The sequence below is a fragment of the Salmo salar genome, chromosome ssa10 (assembly GCF_905237065.1).
Source record: "Salmo salar chromosome ssa10, Ssal_v3.1, whole genome shotgun sequence".
Lineage (NCBI taxonomy): Eukaryota > Metazoa > Chordata > Actinopteri > Salmoniformes > Salmonidae > Salmo > Salmo salar.
This window is the reverse complement of record NC_059451.1, coordinates 44542851-44566034: the sequence shown is the minus strand read 5'-3', so window position 1 is coordinate 44566034 and position 23184 is coordinate 44542851. Positions and strand designations below refer to the sequence as shown.

General features: G+C 47.8%; 1 protein-coding gene across 2 annotated transcripts in view; it reads left to right on the top strand.

The window, feature by feature from the left end:
• cachd1 (cache domain containing 1) overlaps positions 1–23184 on the top strand; it is a 104507-nt gene that overhangs the window by 39319 nt on the left and 42004 nt on the right. For both annotated transcript variants that reach the window (XM_014123422.2, XM_014123420.2), the window contains exons 3-4: positions 2828–2976; positions 20049–20155. In XM_014123422.2, the coding sequence (XP_013978897.1) occupies positions 2828–2976; positions 20049–20155 (256 nt within the window). The remainder of the gene's footprint in view (positions 1–2827; positions 2977–20048; positions 20156–23184) is intronic.

The window sequence follows — 23184 nt, the reverse complement described above, 5'->3', positions numbered from 1 at the left end:
CACACACACACACACACACACACACACACAGACATGATACTGCTGTGGTACACACACACACACACACACACACACACACACACACACACACACACACACACACACACACACACACACACACATTATACTGCTGTGGTACACACACACACACACACACACACAGACACACACATGATACTGCTGTGGTACACACACACACACAGACATGATACTGCTGTGGTACACACACACACAGGCATGATACTGCTGTGGTACACACACACACACACACACACAGACATGATACTGCTGTGGTACACACACACACACACACACACACACACACACACAGACATGATACTGCTGTGGTACACACACACACACACAGACACACACATGATACTGCTGTGGTACACACACACACACACACACAGACATGATACTGCTGTGGTACACACACACACACAGGCATGATACTGCTGTGGTACACACACACACACACACACACACACACACACACACACACAGACATGATACTGCTGTGGTACACACACACACACACACACACACACACACACACACACACACACACACAGACATGCTACAGTCCAGATTGGGGCTAATTGCTGTGTGAGCTTGTTGGTCCGGCCCAGTCTGAGGGGGTTTACAGTATGAATGAGTCCCAAATGGCACTATAGTGCACTATAGTCAGGCTACATAGTGCACTACTGTTGACCTCAGCCTTATAGCCTGTAGTCAGAAGTAGTGCACTATATAGGGAGCCATTTAGGACTGATCCTATGTATAGTGTGGCTGTGTAATACAGGGTGACGCCGCTGGGCCTGTATAAAGTCCTAATGGGAGCAGCGGCTGTCTGATTTAATAGGAATAGCAGCTGGCTGATTAAGGGTATTGCGGTCAATGGGTCAGAGCACATTCCTCTGTTCCTGGCCTGGGCCAGGGCTGTGTTGGCAGGCATGGCTCATTATGCCATGTAAACAGACATGGCGACTGGTTGCCGTAGTAGTGGTTCTGTCCTGTTTTTCCCAGGCAGTAATTGAATGTAGTGACTTCAGTCTTTGAGTCTTTAAAAAAACACTATTTTAGTCATTTAGCAGACTCTGGAATCCAGAGCAACTTACAGTAGCAATTAGGTTTAAGTGCCTTGCTCAAGGGCACATCGGCACATTTTTTAACTATTCAGCTCAGGGATTTAAACCAGCGACCTTTCGGTTACAGGCCCAACACTGTTAATCGCTAGGCTACCTGCCGCCCCAGTCGTGTTACTGTGTAGGCCTAAAGCTGCTGTATGTTTTGAGTTGGAGTTAGTAGGGCTTGTTTGTGTTCATTTCTAATCTGTTTTATTGTACGGAGGCTATGTAGCCTATGTGTTTGAATGCATGTGGGTGTGAGTTGCGACGGTCCCGTAGGTTCTAACTAGGTTCCCTGTGGGGGCTTTTCATTGGCTCCAGAGTACGAACAGGTACCTGTTGTGAGGAGCTGCTGGTGCGCTGGTTATTAGTGTCCCCCAGGGGGAACCCTTTTTGCACGAGGCTCAGAGATGTGTGCACTCAGGCATGACTCCCCCTCTGAGAGCTGTAATGTATACCTAGCTTTAGCTAACACACTTACACAGGACAGACAGTAATGTTGAGCAAAAATGCACTCAAATCTTATAGTATTTTTCGTTTTTTAAACAACTAATTTACTGACCGGTTCAGTCATTTGAATTCAAATTTTGTTTTTCTGTGAGTTTTCAGTAGAGAGTTGTAGTTTACAACAAGCCAATATTCTACATAGTTCAGCGCCAAAAACGTGGTAATTAACTGCAATGACCATAATCCACTTGTCCGTTCTGGGTGTTTCTTTAACGCCTGCTACATTAGGTTAGTGTGGGGAAGCCACAGAAGGATGCGCGATGGAGAGAGATAGAGAGCTGTTGCTTCAAGGTATCTCTACCTGAAAATACACAATCTAAATGATTGATAGTTGGTATTCAGCAGTCATAAAAGTACGCCTTATTTACTCTGAAGAACTACTAAAATAGTGATTTTGTCAGACAGCATAGACAACCGCTCTATAGAGATGAGATGACTTGGAATGAAATAAAGTCATCAAATGTAATATACACAACAACTGAAATATTTCATTAAAGTAATGTGAATAAATGATGGTTATTAAGTGATAAGCAGTAATGGGCAGTCACTACTTTTATTAATTGTTTTATTCTGTGTTACAGCATTCAACCCACAGAATACTCAGTGCATTTAATAATAATTTTAAAAAAATCACAAACCATTATTTTTTGATAATCAAATCGGGCCAACCTCAAAAAGCACAAATCGCTCAGCACCAACACATCGGACTAGTCAGGCTTAACACTAACCAGCAGGATTCAATTATCTGCCCTTTGTTTAGGAGGGACTAGATTTTCATTTTTCCTTCTTGGTTTCCATGCCTTTGAGCGTGTAACAGGTTTATTCCTCACTAGCCCTCCACCATCCATCATGACTTCTCCTGAACGCTGACAGCTTTCACACAGAGTCTGGTTCTGAGGGCTTTGATGCTGTTCACAGATCTTTCCCTTGGTAATTCAGACAGTATGTACGAGGACCTTGTGTTATACGTGCCTTGTTCAAACTGTGATTAATACAGAACGTAGTCTATCTGACCTATAGAATGGGAGGGTACTCATACATGCTACTCATACATGAATAGGTGCTCAACTAATGGCCTTCATCTTCTGACTGAGTGTGTGCTGTAATTCCACCATGATGATGACGAGGACCTTCTGTACCATGTCATACAGAATATATCTAACTGTGTGTGTGTGTGTGTTTGGTCGTAGCTTGCGAAGAAGATCCGTGAGAAGTTTAACCGCTACCTGGATGTGGTGAACAGGAACAAGCAGGTAGTGGAGGCGTCATACACAGCCCACCTGACCTCTCCTCTGACCGCCATCCAGGACTGCTGCACCATCCCCCCCTCCATGGTTGAGTGAGTATTAACCTGATCCACCAACACACAAACCCCTTACCCCCTTCCTGTCTTTAAATGTGTTTTGATCCTTTCTAGTAACACTTATCTCCATGTGTGCAGTGGTGGTGGTAGTGAGCTGTGGTGGTGGTGGTAGTGAGCTGTGGTGGTGGTGGTAGTGAGCTGTGGTGGTGGTGGTAGTGAGCTGTGGTGGTGGTAGTGAGCTGTGGTGGTGGTGGTGGTAGTGAGCTGTGGTGGTGGTGGTGGTAGTGAGCTGTGGTGGTGAGCTGTGGTGGTGGTGGTGAGCTGTGGTGGTGGTAGTGAGCTGTGGTGGTGGTGGTAGTGAGCTGTGGTGGTGGTGGTAGTGAGCTGTGGTGGTAGTGAGCTGTGGTGGTAGTGAGCTGTGGTGGTGGTGGTAGTGAGCTGTGGTGGTAGTGAGCTGTGGTGGTGGTGGTGGTGAGCTGTGGTGGTGGTGAGCTGTGGTGGTAGTGAGCTGTGAGCTGTGGTGGTAGTGAGCTGTGGTGGTGGTGGTAGTGAGCTGTGGTGGTGGTGGTAGTGAGCTGTGGTGGTGGTGGTAGTGAGCTGTGGTGGTGGTGGTGGTAGTGAGCTGTGGTGGTGAGCTGTGGTGGTGGTGGTGAGCTGTGGTGATGAGCTGTGGTGGTGGTGGTGAGCTGTGGTGATGGTGGTAGTGAGCTGTGGTGGTGGTGGTAGTGAGCTGTGGTGGTGGTGGTAGTGAGCTGTGGTGGTGGTGGTAGTGAGCTGTGGTGGTGGTGGTGGTAGTGAGCTGCGGTGGTGGTGGTGGTAGTGAGCTGTGGTGGTGGTAGTGAGCTGCGGTGGTGGTGGTGGTAATGAGCTGCGGTGGCGGTGGTGGTAGTGAGCTGTGGCGGTAGTGAGCTGTGGCGGTGGCGGTAGTGAGCTGTGGTGGCGGTAGTGAGTGGCGGTAGTGAGCGGCGGTGGCGGTAGTGAGCGGCAGTGGTGGTAGTGAGCTGCGGCGGTGGTGGTAGTGAGCTGTGGCGGTAGTGAGCGGCGGTGGCGGTAGTGAGTGGCAGTAGTGAGCGGCGGTGGCGGTAGTGAGCGGCGGTGGCGGTAGTGAGCGGCGGTGGCGGTAGTGAGCGGCGGTGGCGGTAGTGAGCGGCGGTAGTGAGCGGCGGTGGCGGTAGTGAGTGGCGGTAGTGGTAGTGAGCTGCGGTGGTAGTGGGCGGCGGTGGTGGTGGTGGTGGCGGCGGTAGTGAGCGGCGGTAGTGGGCGGTGGTGGTGGTAGTGGGCTGGTGGTGGTGGTAGTGAGCGGTGGTAGTGTTGGTGGTAGTGAGCGGCGGCGGTGGTAGTGGGTGGTGGCAGTGGTAGTGAGCGGCGGCGGTGGTAGTGGGCGGCGGTAGTGGTAGTGAGCGGCGGTAGTGGTAGTGAGCGGCAGTGGTAGTGGGCGGCGGCGGTGGTAGTGAGCGGCGGCGGTGGTAGTGGGCGGTGGCGGTGGTAGTGAGCGGTGGTGGTAGTGGGCGGTGGCGGTGGTAGTGAGCAGCAGTGGTAGTGGGCGGTGGTAGTGAGCGGCGGCGGTGGTAGTGGGCGGCGGCGGTGGTAGTGGGCGGCGGCGGTGGTAGTGAGCGGTGGTGGTAGTGAGCAGCAGTGGTGGCGGTGGTAGTGAGCGGCGGTGGTAGTGAGCGGCGGTGGTGGTAGTGAGCGGCGGTGGATGAGCAGTAGTAGTAGTAGTAGGGATGAGCAGCAGTGGTAGTAGTGGGGATGAGCAGCAGCAGTAGTAGTAGTTGTAGTGGTGGTGGGGATGAGCAGCAGTAGTTATAGTGGTGGTGGGGATGAGCAGCAGTAGTAATAGTGGTGGTGGGGATGAGCAGCAGTAGTAATAGTGGTGGTGGGGATGAGCAGCAGTAGTAATAGTGGTGGTGGGGATGAGCAGCAGTAGTAGTGGTGGTGGTGGGGATGAGGCAGTAGTAGTAGTGGTGGTGGGGATGAGCAGTAGTAGTGGTGGTGGGGATGAGCAGTAGTAGTGGTGGTAGGGATGAGCAGCAGTAGTAGTAGTAGTGGGGATGAGCAGCAGCAGTAGTAGTGGTGGTGGTGATGGGGATTAGCAGTAGTAGTAGTAGTGGGGATGAGCAGTAGTAGTAGGGATGAGCAGTAGTAGTGGGGATTAGCAGTAGTAGTAGTAGTGGGGATGAGCAGTAGTAGTAGGGATGAGCAGTAGTAGTAGGGATGAGTAGTAGTAGTAGTAGTAGGGATGAGCAGTAGTAGTGGGGATGAGCAGCAGTGGTAGTAATGGGGATGAGCAGCAGCAGTAGTAGTAGTAGTTATAGTGGTGGGGATGAGCAGTGGTAGTGGTGGGGATGAGCAGCAGCAGTAGTAGTAGTAGTGGTGGTGGTGGGGATGAGCAGCAGCAGTAGTAGTAGTAGTGGTGGTGGTGGGGATGAGCAGCAGCAGCAGTAGTAGTGGTGGTGGGGATGAGCAGCAGCAGCAGTAGTAGTGGTGGTGGGGATGAGCAGCAGCAGCAGTAGTAGTGGTGGTGGGGATGAGCAGCAGCAGTAGTAGTGGTGGTGGGGATGAGCAGCAGCACTGGGGGTGGTGGTGGGGATGAGCAGCAGCACTGGGGGTGGTGGTGGGGATGAGCAGCACACTGGGGGTGGTGGTGGGGATGAGCAGCAGCACTGGGGGGTGGTGGTGGGGATGAGCAGCAGCACTGGGGGTGGTGGTGGTGGGGATGAGCAGCAGCACTGGGGGTGGTGGTGGTGGGGATGAGCAGCAGCACTGGGGGTGGTGGTGGTGGGGATGAGCAGCAGCAGTAGTAGTGGTGGTGGTGGGGATGAGCAGCAGCAGCAGTAGTAGTGGTGGTGGGGATGAGCAGCAGCAGCAGCAGTAGTAGTGGTGGTGGGGATGAGCAGCAGCAGCAGCAGCAGTAGTAGTGGTGGTGGGGATGAGCAGCAGCAGCAGCAGTAGTAGTGGTGGTGGGGATGAGCAGCAGCAGTAGTAGTGGTGGTGGGGATGAGCAGCAGCACTGGGGGTGGTGGCGGGGATGAGCAGCAGCACTGGGGGTGGTGGCGGGGATGAGCAGCAGCACTGGGGGTGGTGGCGGGGATGAGCAGCAGCACTGGGGGTGGTGGCGGGGATGAGCAGCAGCACTGGGGGGGTGGTGGCGGGGATGAGCAGCAGCGTGGGGGGGTGGTGGCGGGGATGAGCAGCAGCAGTGGGGGGTGGTGGCGGGGATGAGCAGCAGCAGTGGGGGTGGTGGCGGGGATGAGCAGCAGCAGTGGGGGTGGTGGCGGGGATGAGCAGCAGCAGTGGGGGTGGTGGCGGGGATGAGCAGCAGCAGTGGTGGTGGTGGTGGGGATGAGCAGCAGTGGTGGTGGTGGTGGTGGTGGGGATGAGCAGCAGTGGTGGTGGTGGTGGTGGTGGGGATGAGCAGCAGCACTGGGGTGTGGTGGTGGGGATGAGCAGCAGCACTGGGGGTGGTGGTGGGGATGAGCAGCAGCACTGGGGGTGGTGGTGGGGATGAGCAGCAGCACTGGGGGTGGTGGTGGGGATGAGCAGCAGCACTGGGGGTGGTGGTGGGGATGAGCAGCAGCACTGGGGGTGGTGGTGGGGATGAGCAGCAGCACTGGGGGTGGTGGTGGGGATGAGCAGCAGCACTGGGGGTGGTGGTGGGGATGAGCAGCAGCACTGGGGGTGGTGGTGGGGATGAGCAGCAGCACTGGGGGTGGTGGTGGGGATGAGCAGCAGCACTGGGGGTGGTGGTGGGGATGAGCAGCAGCACTGGGGTGTGGTGGTGGGGATGAGCAGCAGCACTGGGGGTGGTGGTGGGGATGAGCAGCAGCACTGGGGGTGGTGGTGGGGATGAGCAGCAGCACTGGGGGTGGTGGTGGGGATGAGCAGCAGCAGTGGTGGTGGGGATGAGCAGCAGCAGTAGTAGTGGTGGTGGGGATGAGCAGCAGCAGTGGTGGTGGTGGTGGTGGGGATGAGCAGCAGCAGTGGTGGTGGTGGTGGTGGGGATGAGCAGCAGCAGTGGTGGTGGTGGTGGTGGGGATGAGCAGCAGCACTGGGGGTGGTGGTGGGGATGAGCAGCAGCACTGGGGGTGGTGGTGGGGATGAGCAGCAGCACTGGGGGTGGTGGTGGGGATGAGCAGCAGCACTGGGGGTGGTGGTGGGGATGAGCAGCAGCACTGGGGGTGGTGGTGGGGATGAGCAGCAGCACTGGGGGTGGTGGTGGGGATGAGCAGCAGCACTGGGGGTTTGGGGATGAGCAGCAGCACTGGGGGTGGGGATGAGCAGCAGCACTGGGGGTGGGGATGAGCAGCAGCAGCACTGGGGGTGGTGGGGATGAGCAGCAGCAGCCTGGGGGGTGGGGATGAGCAGCAGCAGCACTGGGGGTGGGGATGAGCAGCAGCATGGGGGTGGGGATGAGCAGCAGCAGCACTGGGGGTGGTGGTGGGGATGAGCAGCAGCAGCAGTGGGGGTGGTGGTGGGGATGACCAGCAGCAGCACTGGGGGTGGGGGTGGGGATGAGCAGCAGCAGCAGTGGGGGTGGGGGTGGGGATGAGCAGCAGCAGCAGTGGGGGTGGTGGTGGGGATGAGCAGCAGCAGTGGGGGTGGTGGTGGGGATGAGTAGTAGTAGTAGTGGTGGTGGGGATGAGCAGCAGCAGCAGTAGCAGTAGTAGTGGTGGTGGGGATGAGCAGCAGCAGCAGTAGTAGTGGTGGTGGGGATGAGCAGCAGTAGTAGTATTGGTGGTGGGGATGAGCAGCAGTAGTATTGGTGGTAATGGGGTGAGCAGCAGCAGTAGTAGTTGTAGTGGTGGTGGGGATGAGCAGCAGCAGCAGCAGTAGTAGTTGTAGTGGTGGTGGGGATGAGCAGCAGTAATTGTAGTGGTGGTGGGGATGAGCAGCAGTAATTGTAGTGGTGGTGGGGATGAGCAGCAGTTGTAGGGGTGGTGGGGATGAGCAGCAGTTGTAGGGGTGGTGGGGATGAGCAGCAGTTGTAGGGGTGGTGGGGATGAGCAGCAGTTGTAGGGGTGGTGGGGATGAGCAGCAGTAGTAGTAGTGGTGTTGGGGATGAGCAGCAGTAGTAGTAGTGGTGGTGGGGATGAGTAGTAGTAGTGGTAGTGGTGCTGGGGATGAGCAGCAGTAGTGGTAGTGGTGCTGGGGATGAGCAGCAGTAGTGGTAGTGGTGCTGGGGATGAGCAGCAGTAGTGGTAGTGGTGCTGGGGATGAGCAGCAGTAGTGGTAGTGGTGCTGGGGATGAGCAGCAGTAGTAGTAGTGGTGCTGGGGATGAGCAGCAGTAGTAGTAGTGGTGCTGGGGATGAGCAGCAGTAGTAGTAGTGGTGCTGGGGATGTGCAGCAGCAGTAGTTGTAGTGGTGCTGGGTTGATGAGCAGCAGCAGTAGTTGTAGTGGTGCTGGGGATGAGCAGCAGTAGTAGTGGTGGTGTGGATGAGCAGCAGCAGTAGTAGTGGTGGTGGTGAGCACCACTGGTCTGCTCTGCCCCCATTTTAATCTCCCAGACAGATGTGGGGGATTATGGGTAATGGAGTTGTTTGATGGCCTAGCTGTGTGGTTACTAGGCTCAGAGTGGTGTCAGGAGGAACTTTCTCTGAAGACCATGCGCTTTCCACCAATCTCCCACTACATCAGGAGAAAACACACCTCAAACGACAGAGAGATAGAGTGGAAAGAGCGCTGCTTTCAACCCTAATCTCTACTGCACCAGCTGTCTACATCTCCCGCTGAGCATGGTTACATGCACACAATAATACGATTATTGTGGATAGTCAGATTAATATAATAGTTTGGTTAAAACATTTACATGCTTTGCAAGAATGATTTCCCTTATAATCTTGTTTACATGGACACATCTGAAATCAGGCTACTTCAGTGGTTCCCAAACTTTTTATAGTCCCGTACCCCTTCAAACAATCAACCTCCAGCTGCGTACCCCCTCTAGCACCAGGATCAGCACACTCTCAAATGTTGTTTTTGCCATCATTGTCAGTCTATACGATACATTGATTAAACATAAAAATAAGTGTGAGTTTTTGTCACAACCCAGCTCGTGGGAAATGACAAAGAGCTCTTATAGGACCAGGGCACAAATAATAATAATAATAATAATAATAATAATTATCATTAAGTTTGCTCTTTATTTAATCATCTTACATATAAAACCTTATTTGCTCATAAAAAATGGTGAATATCTCACCACAGGTTAATGAGAAGGATGTGCTTGAAAGGATGCTCATAACCCTGCAATGTTGGGGTTGTATTGGAGAGAGTCTGTCTTAAATCATTTTCCACACACACTGTATTTAGTTTTCATGCTAGTGATGTCCGAGAATCCACTCCCACATAGGTACGTGGTTGCAAAGGGCATCAGTGTCTTAACAGCGCGATTTGCCAAGGCATACTCTGAGCACCGCCCAATCCAGAAATCTAGCAGTGGTTTCTAATTAAATTAAATTTTCACATAACAGCTTGTTGCAATTTCGATGAGGCTCTCTTGTTCAGACATCGGTAAGTGGACTGGAGGCAGGGCATGAAAGGGATAACGAATCCAGTTGTTTGTGTCATCCGTATTGGAAAAGTACCTGCGTAATTGCGCACCCAACTCACTTAGGTGCTTCGCTACATCACATTTGACATTGTCCGTAAGCTTGAGTTCATTTGCACACAAAAAATCATACAATGTTGGAAAGACCTGTGTGTTGGCCTTGTTAATGCAGACAGAGAAGAGCTCCAACTTCTTAATCATAGCCTCAATTTTGTCCCGCACATTGAATGTAGTTGCGGAGAGTCCCTGTAATCCTAGATTCAGATCATTCAGGCGAGGAAAAACATCACCTAGAGAAACTCGTCATCATGCAAGCGGTCAGACAAGTGAAAATTATGGTCAGTAAAGAACTTTAAGCTCGTCTCTCAATTAAAAAAAAGATGTGTCAATACTTTGCCACTTGATAACCAGCGCCCTTCTTTATGTTGTAAAAGCGTTACATGGTCGCTGCCCATATCATTACATAGTGCAGAAAATACGCGAGAGTTCAGGGCCCTTGCTTTAACAAAGTTAACCATTTTCAATTTAGTGGCCAAATGTCTTTCAGGCTGTCAGGCATTCCCTTGGCAGCAAGAGCCTCTCGGTGGATGCTGCAGTGTACCCAAGTGGCGTCGGGAGCAACTGCTTGCACGAGCGTTACCACTCCACTATGTCTCCCTGTCATGGCTTTTGCGCCATCAGTACAGATATCAACACATCTTGACCACCAAAGTCCAGTTGATGTCACACAGCTGTCCAGTACTTTTAAAAATATCCTCTCATGTTGTCCTGGTTTCCAGTGGTTTTCAGAAGAGGATGTCTTCCTTAATTGACCCCCCATAAATGTAACGGACATATATCAGGAGCTGTGCCAGGCCTGCCACGTCTGTTGACTCATCCAGCTGTAACGCATAGAATTCCCTTGCTTGTATGCAAAGCAGTAATTGTTTAAAAACATCTCCTGCCATGTAACTGATGGGTCGTGAAACAGTGTTGTTTGATGAAGGCATTGTCTGTATAGTTTTTTGGCCTTTTCCCCCAGCATTGTCCCAGCCCCTTCTTCTTCTGTGGCTGAGGAAAGGCACTACTCCCAATATAAGTGAACCCCAAATCGATGTAGTTTTCATCATATTTGCGCCTCTTCGATGGTCCAACATCCCTGTCTGTTGTTCGGTGCTTTCCTGGGTAAGGGGGCAGTAACTCTTCGGCTGCATCAGATTCACAACAGTCTGTGTCCATGCTAGCTGGGCTAACAACAAATGTAGAATTACTGATGCTAGCATTGGATGTGCTCGTGGAAGCAGAACAACTTGTGTCGTCGACAGATGCAGGTGAAATACTGCTGGTAGTAGCAGTACTACCAGTAGCGTTGGTAAGTGTCTCTATGGATGCGGGCCTTACTAAATGGACTGCTTGATTTTTGTTATAATTTTTTTTTTTAAATGTGAATCACATTTTTATTTGGTGTACCCAAGTTTGGGAATACCTGGGCTACTTGATGGCACTTTGATTATTGCAGAAAATCTCCAATCAAAATAAACATTCTACAACAGCGATCATGTCATTATTTTCTGTTAGTTTGGATGTGAAAACTATTTTTAAAAGGCATACTATGTTTTTCCCAACTCACTTCACTCGCACATTTAGAGGGAGGTTTGCGCTACCGGTGCTGACACATGCGCAGATCAAATACACCGCTGGAACGCCGGCGTAGGCTTACTTCGTATTTGATCCTACACCGATTAAGATAAGTAGAGTAAGGTGTTTACATGACTATTTCCATAATCAGCCTATTGCCATAGTCAGTTTAATATCGAATGATCAGTGTCCATGTAAACCTACTCAATCTCTCTTCCTACCTTTTTCTACTTCTCTCTCCCTCCATATCCATCTGTCTCTTCCTCTCTTCTGTTTCTCCCTCTCTCTCTCTCAGATCTAATGTAGTTTTGATGGTGTATGTTATGTCTCTCTGAAGTTTCTCCACTGCCTTATCTGGAGTTCCAGGGTCTCTGCTTCTCCCACAGTCAGCCCTGCTCGTCCAGTATAATACTTACAGAATTTAATCAGAATTTAGTCGGCCAGGCTTCACACACACACACACACACACACACACACACACTTTATGTAGAGAAAGTGATAGCTGGGTGTCACAAGAGTTTTATCCCAATGTTCTAACCAAACTATTTTATAGCTTTGACCAATTCACCCGAGGTTGTAAATCCGGGTTCAAAATAAGAATTAGGAAAAGTCTCAGATACTGCAAAAGGTAACCTCTTTATTCAGAGAACGTTCTGAAGTCAAAAATACATACAGTCATTTTATAACTCTCTCTCTCTCACACACACACACATCACTTTTCTACCAGCCTTGGCAGTTTCTCACCGTTCCTTGGAAGGGCCCTCTTTCCTGTTATCAGTTTTCAGAGTCATAACCAGGTCATGTGCAGTTCAGTTGTTCTCTGTCCATTTCTCAACCCTCAACTTGTCTCACCCACACATTATTGGATTATAGTCTTATAATTCTAATACATTTCACATAGTCTTATACGTTTCAGGGTGGAATTCTTTAGTCATTACTTTAAACATATACATTCCTTTACCACTGGGTGGATATACTCACTGACTAGAAGGTTATAGAAGATGTTGGGAACGTGGCGGGAGGCGAGGAGGGTTAAACCAAATTCAGTCTCACTTCTGAGGGCTGCCTGTCGGTCTAATAGCAGGGCATCGCCCCCACAACTTGAAAGAATACCACTGGGGAAAAGCTGACAACTCCTACTTTGAGAAAGTTCATTTAGGAGCGTGACCGTTTGGGGGGGGGGGTGGAATAACTTTTTCTCTCCCCAGGGTCACACAGTCCCAGCCAGGAAAATTAAAGATCCTAACATCTGATCTGTGCCAGTGCAATGCCACGGCAGGACTTCAAACGAGGCCTGTTCTCGAACTCTAACTCAGTGCTGTGCTGTGCTCAGTGCATGCATCCCCAGGTCAGGGGGATGGGCTTCAAGTCAGCTGCTGCTGCCTGCTCCTGGGTCAGACGGCCCGTCATAGCCTGGGGTGTCAGGTGGTTAACAGGATGTCCAGGGTTGAAAGTACATTTCATTTCTTACTGGTATGGGACACCCAAGTGTTCACATGCATATTTTTTTTAATATACTGCAAAAATGACAGGGTAGCCTACTCTACTGCCACAAACAGATCAATAAAAACGATGTTGTATGATCCATATAATGGGCCTACGAAAAGGGGAGACATACAATATGACGCCCATTTAACCTGGAGGAGGAAATTATTGTCCAAAAACAAACAGAAGTGGTGCTGACCCAGTAATGAAGACAGTGAATATGCAGACTCACCGGGGATGTGGCCAATGTTCTCTGCTGGTACCAATAAGATAGGCTACTGTTCGCTCAATTAAGTTAAAATAACTAAAAGACAGATTGGAGTCTTTTCATTGTCGACTCTTTACAGCAATAGCCATTTGCTTTCCAAATAGTTTTTCCTTGATTGTATGTTTAAATACTGCAATATCCCTGGCTGGGTGTCTGCTTTTCACTGACAGTCACAACTCAACAATAATCTATTTGGTATTTGCCGTGCGCTGCACAAATTGTGGGGCCTTCCGACTATAGGCTATGTGATTTAAAACAATCCACAGCTTTTAAATATATCTTTTTTTAGCTAATAACCAAATCATGCTTTCTGGTTTAGGTGTCTATTTTATTTCAAATCAAATTTAATTTGTCACATGGGCTGAATACAACAGCTGTAGACCTTAGTGAAATGCTTACTTTCAAGCCCTTAACCAACAATGCAGTTTTAAGAAAATACCTAAAAATTCAAGAGATAAGGAAAACAAATAGTTAAAGATCAGCGGTAAATAACAATAGCAGGGCTATATACAGGAGGTACCGGTACAGAGTCAATGTGCAGGGGGCACCGGTGTTGAGGTAATTATGTAAATGATTTCTGTATAGACAGTAGTAAGTTAATTAGGCTATATAATTTTGGCAATATAATTCTATTTACTTTCGGGACAGCTTAGCTTCCCCTAGCCTTATGGACACACCGCCTATGCCTTTTAATGTGGCCTAAACACAACCAGTCATGATGATTTCATCTGGATGTCAAACAATCACTTAACAAAGGCACTCCTGTAGGCTACCCACGCACATTTGTTCACTCACAAAATACCCAACAGTGCACCTTTAATGTGATGAATGGAAAGAGACAGTTGCTAAAAAACACCTATGTGTATTGTAATAATATTCTGTGATTGTCATTAGGCCTACACTTGTAGCCTGAATTGATCGGAATGTCTCAAACTCATTTCCGCTTTGACAAAATGTTGCCTAAGTGTTGGAATGCTTTCATTAATGGTTGGACTGATGGCCAGGTTTCAGGTCTAGTCAACATATCAATGCCTGAAAATAGCACATGTTTCTGTTATAGTGACTAATCTTCAGGTAGATGGGTACCAGCGAGGTCAGTTTCTTATTTTCAGTTGCAGATGACTATATCAATTGCCACATGTCTAATAATTTATCATAAAGCCATTTATTTAGATGTAGAGTGTGTGGATTTACAGACACTGCCTCTTGTGTAAGCTAGTAGAATGTACTATAGAAAGCTGCCATAACTGTCACTTCTTCTGCAGCTCTGCTGCCAGTGCCAGACAGAACACCCCCTTCACAGACAGACTTGAAGGCTCTAGCTACAGTATTAAATTGAACACAATATATCTGTTTCTCTCTGTCTACAGCTACCTCAGGAAGACCAGCCAGCCAGGTAGGCAGGCAGGTAGAGATGAGAGAAGGTGTTTAGCTGGATAGCTGTGTGTTTAGATAATGACAGGGTTTATACAGGGTTTTATTGTTATAATGGGTATTCCCAGGCTGTCATTTACTAGATGGAGGCTGGAGGAAAACCTGTATTGTGTTCCATCCAATCACTTCTGATGTTTTTGTCTGGCTACTATCTCCAGTGTGGTGGTATAGTAGTGTTGCTCTGGGGATAATATGATAAGGACAAACAGTGCGATCGGAAAGGATTCAGACACCTTGACTTTTTCCACATTTTGTTACATTACAGCCTTATTCTAAAATGGATACAATTATTTTTCCCTCATCAACCTACCCCATAAAGACAAAGCGGAAACAGGTGTTTACAATTTTTTCACACAACAGAATTCTTTTCACAAAACAGAAATACCCTATTTACATAAGTATTCAGACCCAAAATTGAGCTCAGGTGCATCCTGTTTCCATTGATCATCCTTGAGATGTTTCTACAACTTGGAGTCCACGTGTGGTAAATTCAATTGATTGGACAGGATTTGGAAAGGCACACACCTGTCTATATAAGGTCCCACAGTTCACAGTGCATGTCAGATTAAAAACCAAGCCATGAGGTCGAAGAAATTGTCCGTAGAGCTCCGAGACAGGATTGCTGCAGCATTCAAGGTATCCAAGAACACCGTGGCCTCCATCATTCTTAAATGGAGCTGGGTTCTTGGGCTCTGGTCTGAGCTGGGATCAGGAATGTGGGGTCAGCTGTTTTTCTGTTTGCTCAGTGTGTGAGCTAATGAAGCCTCTGTTTGAACATGAGGTAGAGATAAAGAGGGATGGATGAGAAAAGAGGAACGAGAGGGGCTTAACTGACCTAAAAAGCTTGAAAATGGGCCGATGGTACCTCTCACTGACTGACTGACAGACACTGTCACACCACATGCTTCTGTCCATATCAGGAGGCCTCGTCATAAGCTAGCTAAAGCTTCAAGTAATGGAAGAGCAGTGTGCGATTCTGGTATAAGGAAATGCTCCCTCTTAATGCAGCTTCAGGGGTTGTTTCATATACAGTACCAGTCAAAAGTTTGGACACACCTACTCATTCAAGGGCTTTTCTGTATTTAGATTTTTTTCCTACATTGTAGAACAATAGTGAAGACATCAAAAGTATGAAGTGACACATGGAATCATGTAGTAAACGAAAAAGTGATAAACAAATTAAAATATTTGATATTCTTCAAAGTAGCCACCCTTTGCCTTGAGGACAGCTTTGCACACTCTTGGCATTCTCTCAACCAGCTTCATGAGGTAGTCACCTGGAATGCATTTCAATTAACAGGTGTGCCTTGTTGAAAGTGAATTTGTGGAATTTCTTTCCTCAACGCGTTTGAGACGATCAGTTGTGTTGTGATAAGGTAGGGGTGGTATACAGAAGATAGCCCTATTTGGTAAAAGACCAAGTCCATATTATGACGACAGTCCATCGTTACTTTAAGACATGAAGGTCAGTCAACCTGGAAAATGTCAAGAACTTTCAAAGTTTCTTCAAGTGCACTCGCAAAAACCATCTGCCACTATGATGTAACTGACGCATGAGGACCGCCACAGGAAAGGAAGACCCAGAGTTACCTCTGCTGCCGAGGATAAGTTCATTAGAGTTAACTGCACCTCAGATTGCAGCCCAAATAAATGCTTCACAGAGTTCAAGTAACATGCACATCTCAACATCAACTGTTCGGAGGCCATCATGGTCGCATTGCTGCAAAGAAACCACTAGTAAAGGACACCTCCAGGCTGTGTAAGTGCTATTTGACCAAGGAGAGTGATGGAGTGCTGCATCAGATGACCTGGCCTCCACAGTCACCGACCTCATCCCAATTGAGATGGTTTGGGATGTGTTGGACTGCAGAGTGAAGGAAAAGCAGCCAACAAGTGCTCAGCATATGTGGGAACTCCTTCAAGACTGTTGGAAAAACATTCCTCATGAAGCTGGTTGAGAGAATGCCAAGAGTGTGCAAAGCTGTCATCAAGGTAAAGGACTTTGAAGAATCTCAAATTTAAAATATATTTTGATTTAACACTTTTTTGGTTACTACATTTAATTTATTTTATTTATTTCACCTTTATCTAACCAGGTAGGCAAGTTGAGAACAAGTTCTCATTTACAATTGCGACCTGGCCAAGATAAAGCAAAGCAGTTCGACACATACAACAACACAGAGTTACACATGGAGTAAAACAAACATACAGTCAATAATACAGTAGAAAAATAAGTCTATATACAATGTGAGCAAATGAGGTGAGATAAGGGAGGTAAAGGCAAAAAAGGCCATGGTGGCAAAGTAAATACAATATAGCAAGTAAAACACTGGAATGGTAGATTTGTAGCGGAAGAAAGTGCAAAGTAGAAATATAAATAATGGGGTGCAAAGGAGCAAAATAAATAAATAAATACAGTAGGGGAAGAGGTAGTTGTTTGCGCTAAATTATAGATGGGCTATGTACAGGTGCAGTGATATGTGAGATGCTCTGACAGCTGGTGCTTAAAGCTGGTGAGGGAGATAAGTGTTGCCAGTTTCAGAGATTTTTGTAGTTCGTTCCAGTCATTTGCAGCAGAGAACTGGAAGGAGAGACGGCCAAAGGAGGAATTGGCTTTTGGGGGTAACCAGAGAGATATACCTGCTGGAGCGCGTGCTACAGGTGGGTGCTGCTATGGTGACCAGTGAGCTGAGATAAGGGGGGACTTTACCTAGCAGGGTCTTGTAGATGACCTGGAGCCAGTGGGTTTGGCAACGAATATGAAGCGAGGGCCAGCCGACAAGAGCATACAGGTGGCAGTGGTGGGTAGTATATGGGGCTTTGGTGACAAAACGGATGGCACTGTGATAGACTGCATCCAGTTTATTGAGTAGGGTATTGGAGGCTATTTTGTAAATGACATCGCTGAAGTCGAGGATCGGAAGGATGGTCAGTTTTACGAGGGTATGTTTGGCAGCATGAGTGAAGGATTCTTTGTTGCGAAATAGGAAGCCAATTCTAGATTTAACTTTGGATTGGAGATGTTTAATGTGAGTCTGGAAGGAGAGTTTACAGTCTAACCAGACCTAGGTATTTGTAGTTGTCCACATATTCTAAGTCAGAAGTAGTGATGCTGGACAGGCGGGCAGGTGCAGGCAGCGATCAGTTGAAGAGCATGCATTTAGTTTTACTTGTATTTAAGAGCAGTTGGAGGCCACGGAAGGAGAGTTGTATGGCATTGAAGCTCGTCTGGAGGGTTGTTAACAGTGTCCAAAGAAGGGCCAGAAGTATACAGAATGGTGTCGGCTGCGTAGAGGTGGATCAGAGACTCACCAGCAGCAAGAGCGACATCATTGATGTATACAGAGAAAAGAGTTGGCCCAAGAATTTAACCCTGTGGCACCCCCATAGAGACTGCCAGAGGCCCGGACAACAGGCCATCCGATTTGACACATTGAACTCTATCAGAGAAGTAGTTGGTGAACCAGGCGAGGCAATCATTTGAGAAACCAAGGCTATTGAGTCTGCCGATGAGGATGTGGTGATTGACAGAGTCGAAAGCCTTGGCCAGGTCAATGAATACGGCAGCACAGTATTGTTTCTTATCGATGGCGGTTACGATATCATTTAGGAACTTGAGCGTGGCTGAGGTGCACCCATGACCAGCTCTGAAACCAGATTGCATAGTGGAGAAGGTGCGGTGGGTTTCGAAATGGTCGGTAATCTGTTTGTTGACTTGGCTTTCGAAGACCTTAGAAAGGCAGGGTAGGATAGCAGTTTGGGTCTAGTCTGCCCCCCCTTTGAAGAGGGGGATGACTGCAGCTGCTTTCCAATCTTTGGGAATCTCAGACTACACGAAAGAGAGGTTGAACCGGCTAGTAATAGGGGTTGCAACAATTTCGGCAGATCATTTTAGAAAGAAAGGGTCCAGATTGTCTAGCCTGGCTGATTTGTAGGGGTCCAGATTTTGCAGCACTTTCAGAACATCAGCTGACTGGATTTGGGAGAAGGAGAAATGGAGAAGGCTTGGGCGAGTAGCTGTGGGGGGTGTAGTGCTGTTGACCGCGGTAGGGGTAGCCAGGTGGAAAGCATCGCCAGCCGTAGAAAAATGCTTATTGAAATTCTCAATTATAGTGGATTTATCGGTGGTGACAGAGTTTCCTATCCTCAGTGCAGTGGGCAGCTGGGAGGAGGTGTTCTTATTCTCCATGGACTTTACAGTGTCCCAGAACTTTTTTGAGTTTGTGTTGCAGGAAGCAAATTTCTGCTTGAAAAAGCTAGCCTTGGCTTATCTAACTGCCTGTGTATATTGGTTTCTAATTTCCCTAAAAAGTTGCATATCACGGGGGCTGTTCGATGCTAATGCAGAACGCCACAGGATGTTTTTGTGTTGTTTAAGGGCAGTCAGGTCTGGAGAGAACCAAGGGCTATATCTGTTCCAGGTTCTAAATTTATTGAATGGGGCATGCTTATTTAAGATGGTGAGGAAGGCATTCAAAAAAAATAACCAGGCATCCTCTCCTGACGGGATGAGGTCAATATCCTTCCAGGATACCCGGACCAGGTAGATTAGAAAGGCCTGCTCGCTGAAGTGTTTCAGGGAGCGTTTGACAGTGATGAGTGGAGGTTGTTTGACCACTGACCCATTACTGATGCAGGCAATGAGGCAGTGATCGCTGAGATCTTGGTTGAAAACAGCAGACGTGTATCTACATGATTCTGTATGTGTTATTTCATAGTTTGATGTCTTCACTATTATTCTCCAATGTAGAAAATAGTAAAAATAAAGAAAAACCCTTGAATGAGTAGGTGTCCAAACTTTTGATTGGTACTGTATATTGATTTATTTTCTACCCCTTTTAAAACCTGAGATGTTTTTCAAGACCCTCATTTACACGCTGCAAGGTTTTTCTCTTTCTCCTCTTCTCCTTCTCTCTTCTCTCTCCTCCCTCTCTCTCTCACTCCTGCACCGCTCTCATTCTCCTGGTTTTGATGTTGAATTCAAAGCACTTGCAAATGTATATATTTCTCTGGAACATTTTCTTAGCCTGCTCATGTAAAGTGTTGGAGGAGAATAATAATGACTGTACCCTGATGGGAATTAAATGTCTGAAGTTCAAAGCACCTTGTACATCAGAGCAGCTGTCAATCAAACACACTCTCTCAAGCTCCGGATGGGGAGGCGAGAGAGAGGATGACGTGTGTGTGCGTGCGACAGGGAATAACAGGTTACTACTGGTGGTTGGTTGTGTTGGTGTTTGAGCCAGCAGGGGGAGGGGGTTGGATGAAAGCGACCTGGCCATGGTGCAGGGTGGAGCAGCCTGCTCCCCTGAGACACCCCCCTCCTCTCCTCTCCCCATCCCTCTATCAGCTTTTCTTTAGTAGCTGAGGCAGCCTGAAAACAATGCTGGGATGGATAAGACGAGCTGCTATGACAGCATGGTAACCAGGGGGCTGCCAAGCCTATGTGATAGGGAATCTACTGGGCTTAGAGCAACCAGACACCCACCACACACACTACTTGTACCCCACCTATGCATGTGGTGCATCACTGGGAGGATGAGATAAGCATATATTCCACACAGCATGGGCGTCAGTGAGATAGTTGTTGCAGTTTGCATCAGCACACTATGCATTTCAGATTCACATTCTCTTTTTCCATCTTTTTATTATCTTCCTCCTGCCTTCTCTTTCTGAGAAATATTACTTATATGGTGGATAAGTTAAATATACGTCCAATTAGTTCTGTTGTAAACATGTCTTTATCTTTATTCAGGTTTGATGGTAACTTCAACACCAACGTGTCCAAGACCATCTGCTGTGACAGGCTGTCCCCCACGGTCAACAGTCGAGCCTTCAACCCTGGACGGGACCTCAACTCAGGTGGGTCACCTTCTACCACTATCATCCCTTACCCCCCTCACTTCCCCCTTACTCTCCTCACTACCCCATTACCCCTACCACCCCTTACCCCCCTTACCCCCCTCACTTCCCCCTTACTCTCCTCACTACCCCATTACCCCTACCACCCCTTACCCCCCTCTTACTCTCCTCACTCCCCATTCCCCTACCCCCTTACCCCCTCACTTCCCCTTACTCTCCTCACTACCCCATTACCCCTCCCTACCACCCCTTACCCCCCTTACCCTCCTCATTACCCCTTACCCCCCTCACTTCCCCCCTTAGCCCCTCACTACCCCATTACCCCTTACCCCCCTCACTTCCTCCTTACCCCCTCACTACCCCATTACCCCTACCACCCCTTACCCCTTAGCCCCTCACTACCCCATTACCCCTACCACCCCTTACCACCCTTTACGGCAACCCATATTTTTAAGAAATTAATATTCCTCACCATATGGTTACATCTTAAAAGGAAAAGGGCTTTGAACCCAGATGGAAATAATGAAGTGTGCCTGTTCCGCGCATTATTAGACCACTTTGTATTCTGTTTTCTTCCCTCCTCTCTGCCCCTTCCCTTTTCCTTCTCTCTTTCTTTCTCTCTCTTTCTTTCTCTCTCTTTCTTTATCTCTCTTTCTTTATCTCTCTTTCTTTCTCTTTCTTTCTCTCTCTTTCTTTCTCTCTTTTTCTCTCTCTTTCTCTCTCTTTCTCTCTCTTTCTCTCTCTCTTTTTCTCTGAGATCAAAGGAAGTATTTAGTATTTTGGTCTGCTTCTCCATTCAGGAACTGGATGTTTTTCTCATTCTACATTATAAGGCTTTGTCGGGCCTTCTGCACTGCTGTTAGCCAATCATAATCAGATGTGATGACGTCATCATTTAACCTCTGCATCAGAACACTCCCAGTCAAAGTCCAGACAATCAACAATGAACACTATAAATTCTGTCTGATCCGTTTATTAGTTATCATGGCAGAAGAACCCAACCCACTAACCCATGCCCTGACTGTACTGAAGCAGCTACAGTATTAGCCCTAATCACACACTTGCTAGTTGTCATTTTAGTCTCGATGTGGAAACGCTGGCAAAGTCAACCACTCTCTCACATACACTACCCCTCCTCCTCTGTAAGGACTGTAGAAACCCTGCAGCTTGTTCCCCTACCCGTCTCTTCGTCTCTCACACCCTCTCCGTCCAAATTCCAGGCCGCTCCGCCTTTGAAGCAGATTAGGGCGATTCATCTTCATCTCAGAGCTTATTTTTCCAAAGCAGTCATCAGGAGTTCATGTTACCGCCAAGCCTCCATTCCTCAGCCCGTCTTGACCTCCAGCCTCTGCTAGCATTCATCGTCCCCATTTGTCTGGACCCAGTCTGAACAACCAAAGACAGAGGAGGAGGGACAGAGAGAAGGAATAGGAAGATTATCCAGAGGAGGAGAGAGAGAGAGAAATGACTGGGGGAGGAAGAGAAGTGAGTGAGTGAAGAAAAAGGTAGAGCGAGACTGTGTCAGGTGATCTGTTTTTCCTGGACTCGTCCTTCTGGTTATTGTTTTCCTCATCTGTTATCTCCTTTCTGTTATCTTCTTTCTGTTATCAGAAAGGATTCTGTTTTCTTTCCTCCTTTCCCTACACTTTTTTGCTCTATTTTTGCTTTAATAATATATAGCATTTAGCAGATGCTTTTATCCAAAGAGAATTAGTCATGCATGCATCCATTTTACATATGGGTGTCCCCGGGAATCGAATCCACAATCCTGTCATTGCAAACCCCATGCTCTACCAACTGAGCCAGACAAGACCGCTCTGTCTCTTGTCAGTCATTGTTTCATAGCCATTCCACTTTCCACTTCCTCCTCTCCTTCTCTATGACACAACAGCTCTTTTCTCAATCTGAATTAGTTCTCACAGTGCTTCAGCCACTGGTTTGATGTGAGTGTAGTTAGTTTTCCAGCCCTGCCCAGTGGACACATTAACCCTTCTGCACATAGCCAAAGTGTTACTGAGCACGGATGGAGGGGCTTCGGGTTAAGGCGTCAGCATGCTTCAGTTCAATTGGTGCCTAACGAGTGTGCTCGCATCCTCCCTCATTAAAAGACCTTCGCTTGAAAAACAAGAAAAAAGCAGCAATAGTATTGTTTGTCCATTTTGAGACGCCATAGCCAGTATACACTTCCAAAATATTGTCATAATTCATCTAAGTTAACTCAAGAAATCTGTCATTAATTTAGACGTTTTTGCTGAGGAGATCTTAGTCGTGCAATTTTACATCTAACTAAGATGAGATGTGCAATGTTTATTAATAATGTGCATGAAAACAAGTAGTCTCTAGCTGAATGACAACAGACTTTATTGAAGAATCCTTACTGTTGACCAATCACAGACGAAGGGGCGTAGACTTTGGCTACTGACTTGGGCTTGCCTCTCCCCAAAAAATGTGTTCCCAAACAGCTGAAAATCCTTCACCGAAGTCCAAAACGAACAAAAACGTCACAAAACTCTTCCGAAGTGTTTCGGCTGTGAAGCATGCGGATGCCTTTAGAATAAGCAGTGGCTCTTCAGCCAGTCATCTATGTGGTTCTAGTGTTTTCTATACATTAGTGGCAGTATTAAGGGCTGAAACCTTGTTGATATATACAGACTATGTTAGCCTGTTTACATGTCCAGAGATTCCTTTTTAATACCAGATGGAGATGGATGGACTGGCCTAGAGTGCTTATGTATGGCAAGTGTTGGTCTATATAGGGTACTGTGTTCATGTTGTTGTAGTGTTGGTCTATATAGGGTACTGTGTTCATGTTGTTGTAGTGTTGGTCTATATAGGGTACTGTGTTCATGTTGTTGTAGTGTTGGTCTATATAGGGTACTGTGTTCATGTTATGGTAGTGTTGGTCTATATAGGGTACTGTGTTCATGTTATGGTAGTGTTGGTCTATATAGGGTACTGTGTTCATGTTATGGTAGTGTTGGTCTATATAGGGTACTGTGTTCATGTTCTAGAGGGCTGCTGGTTTGTAG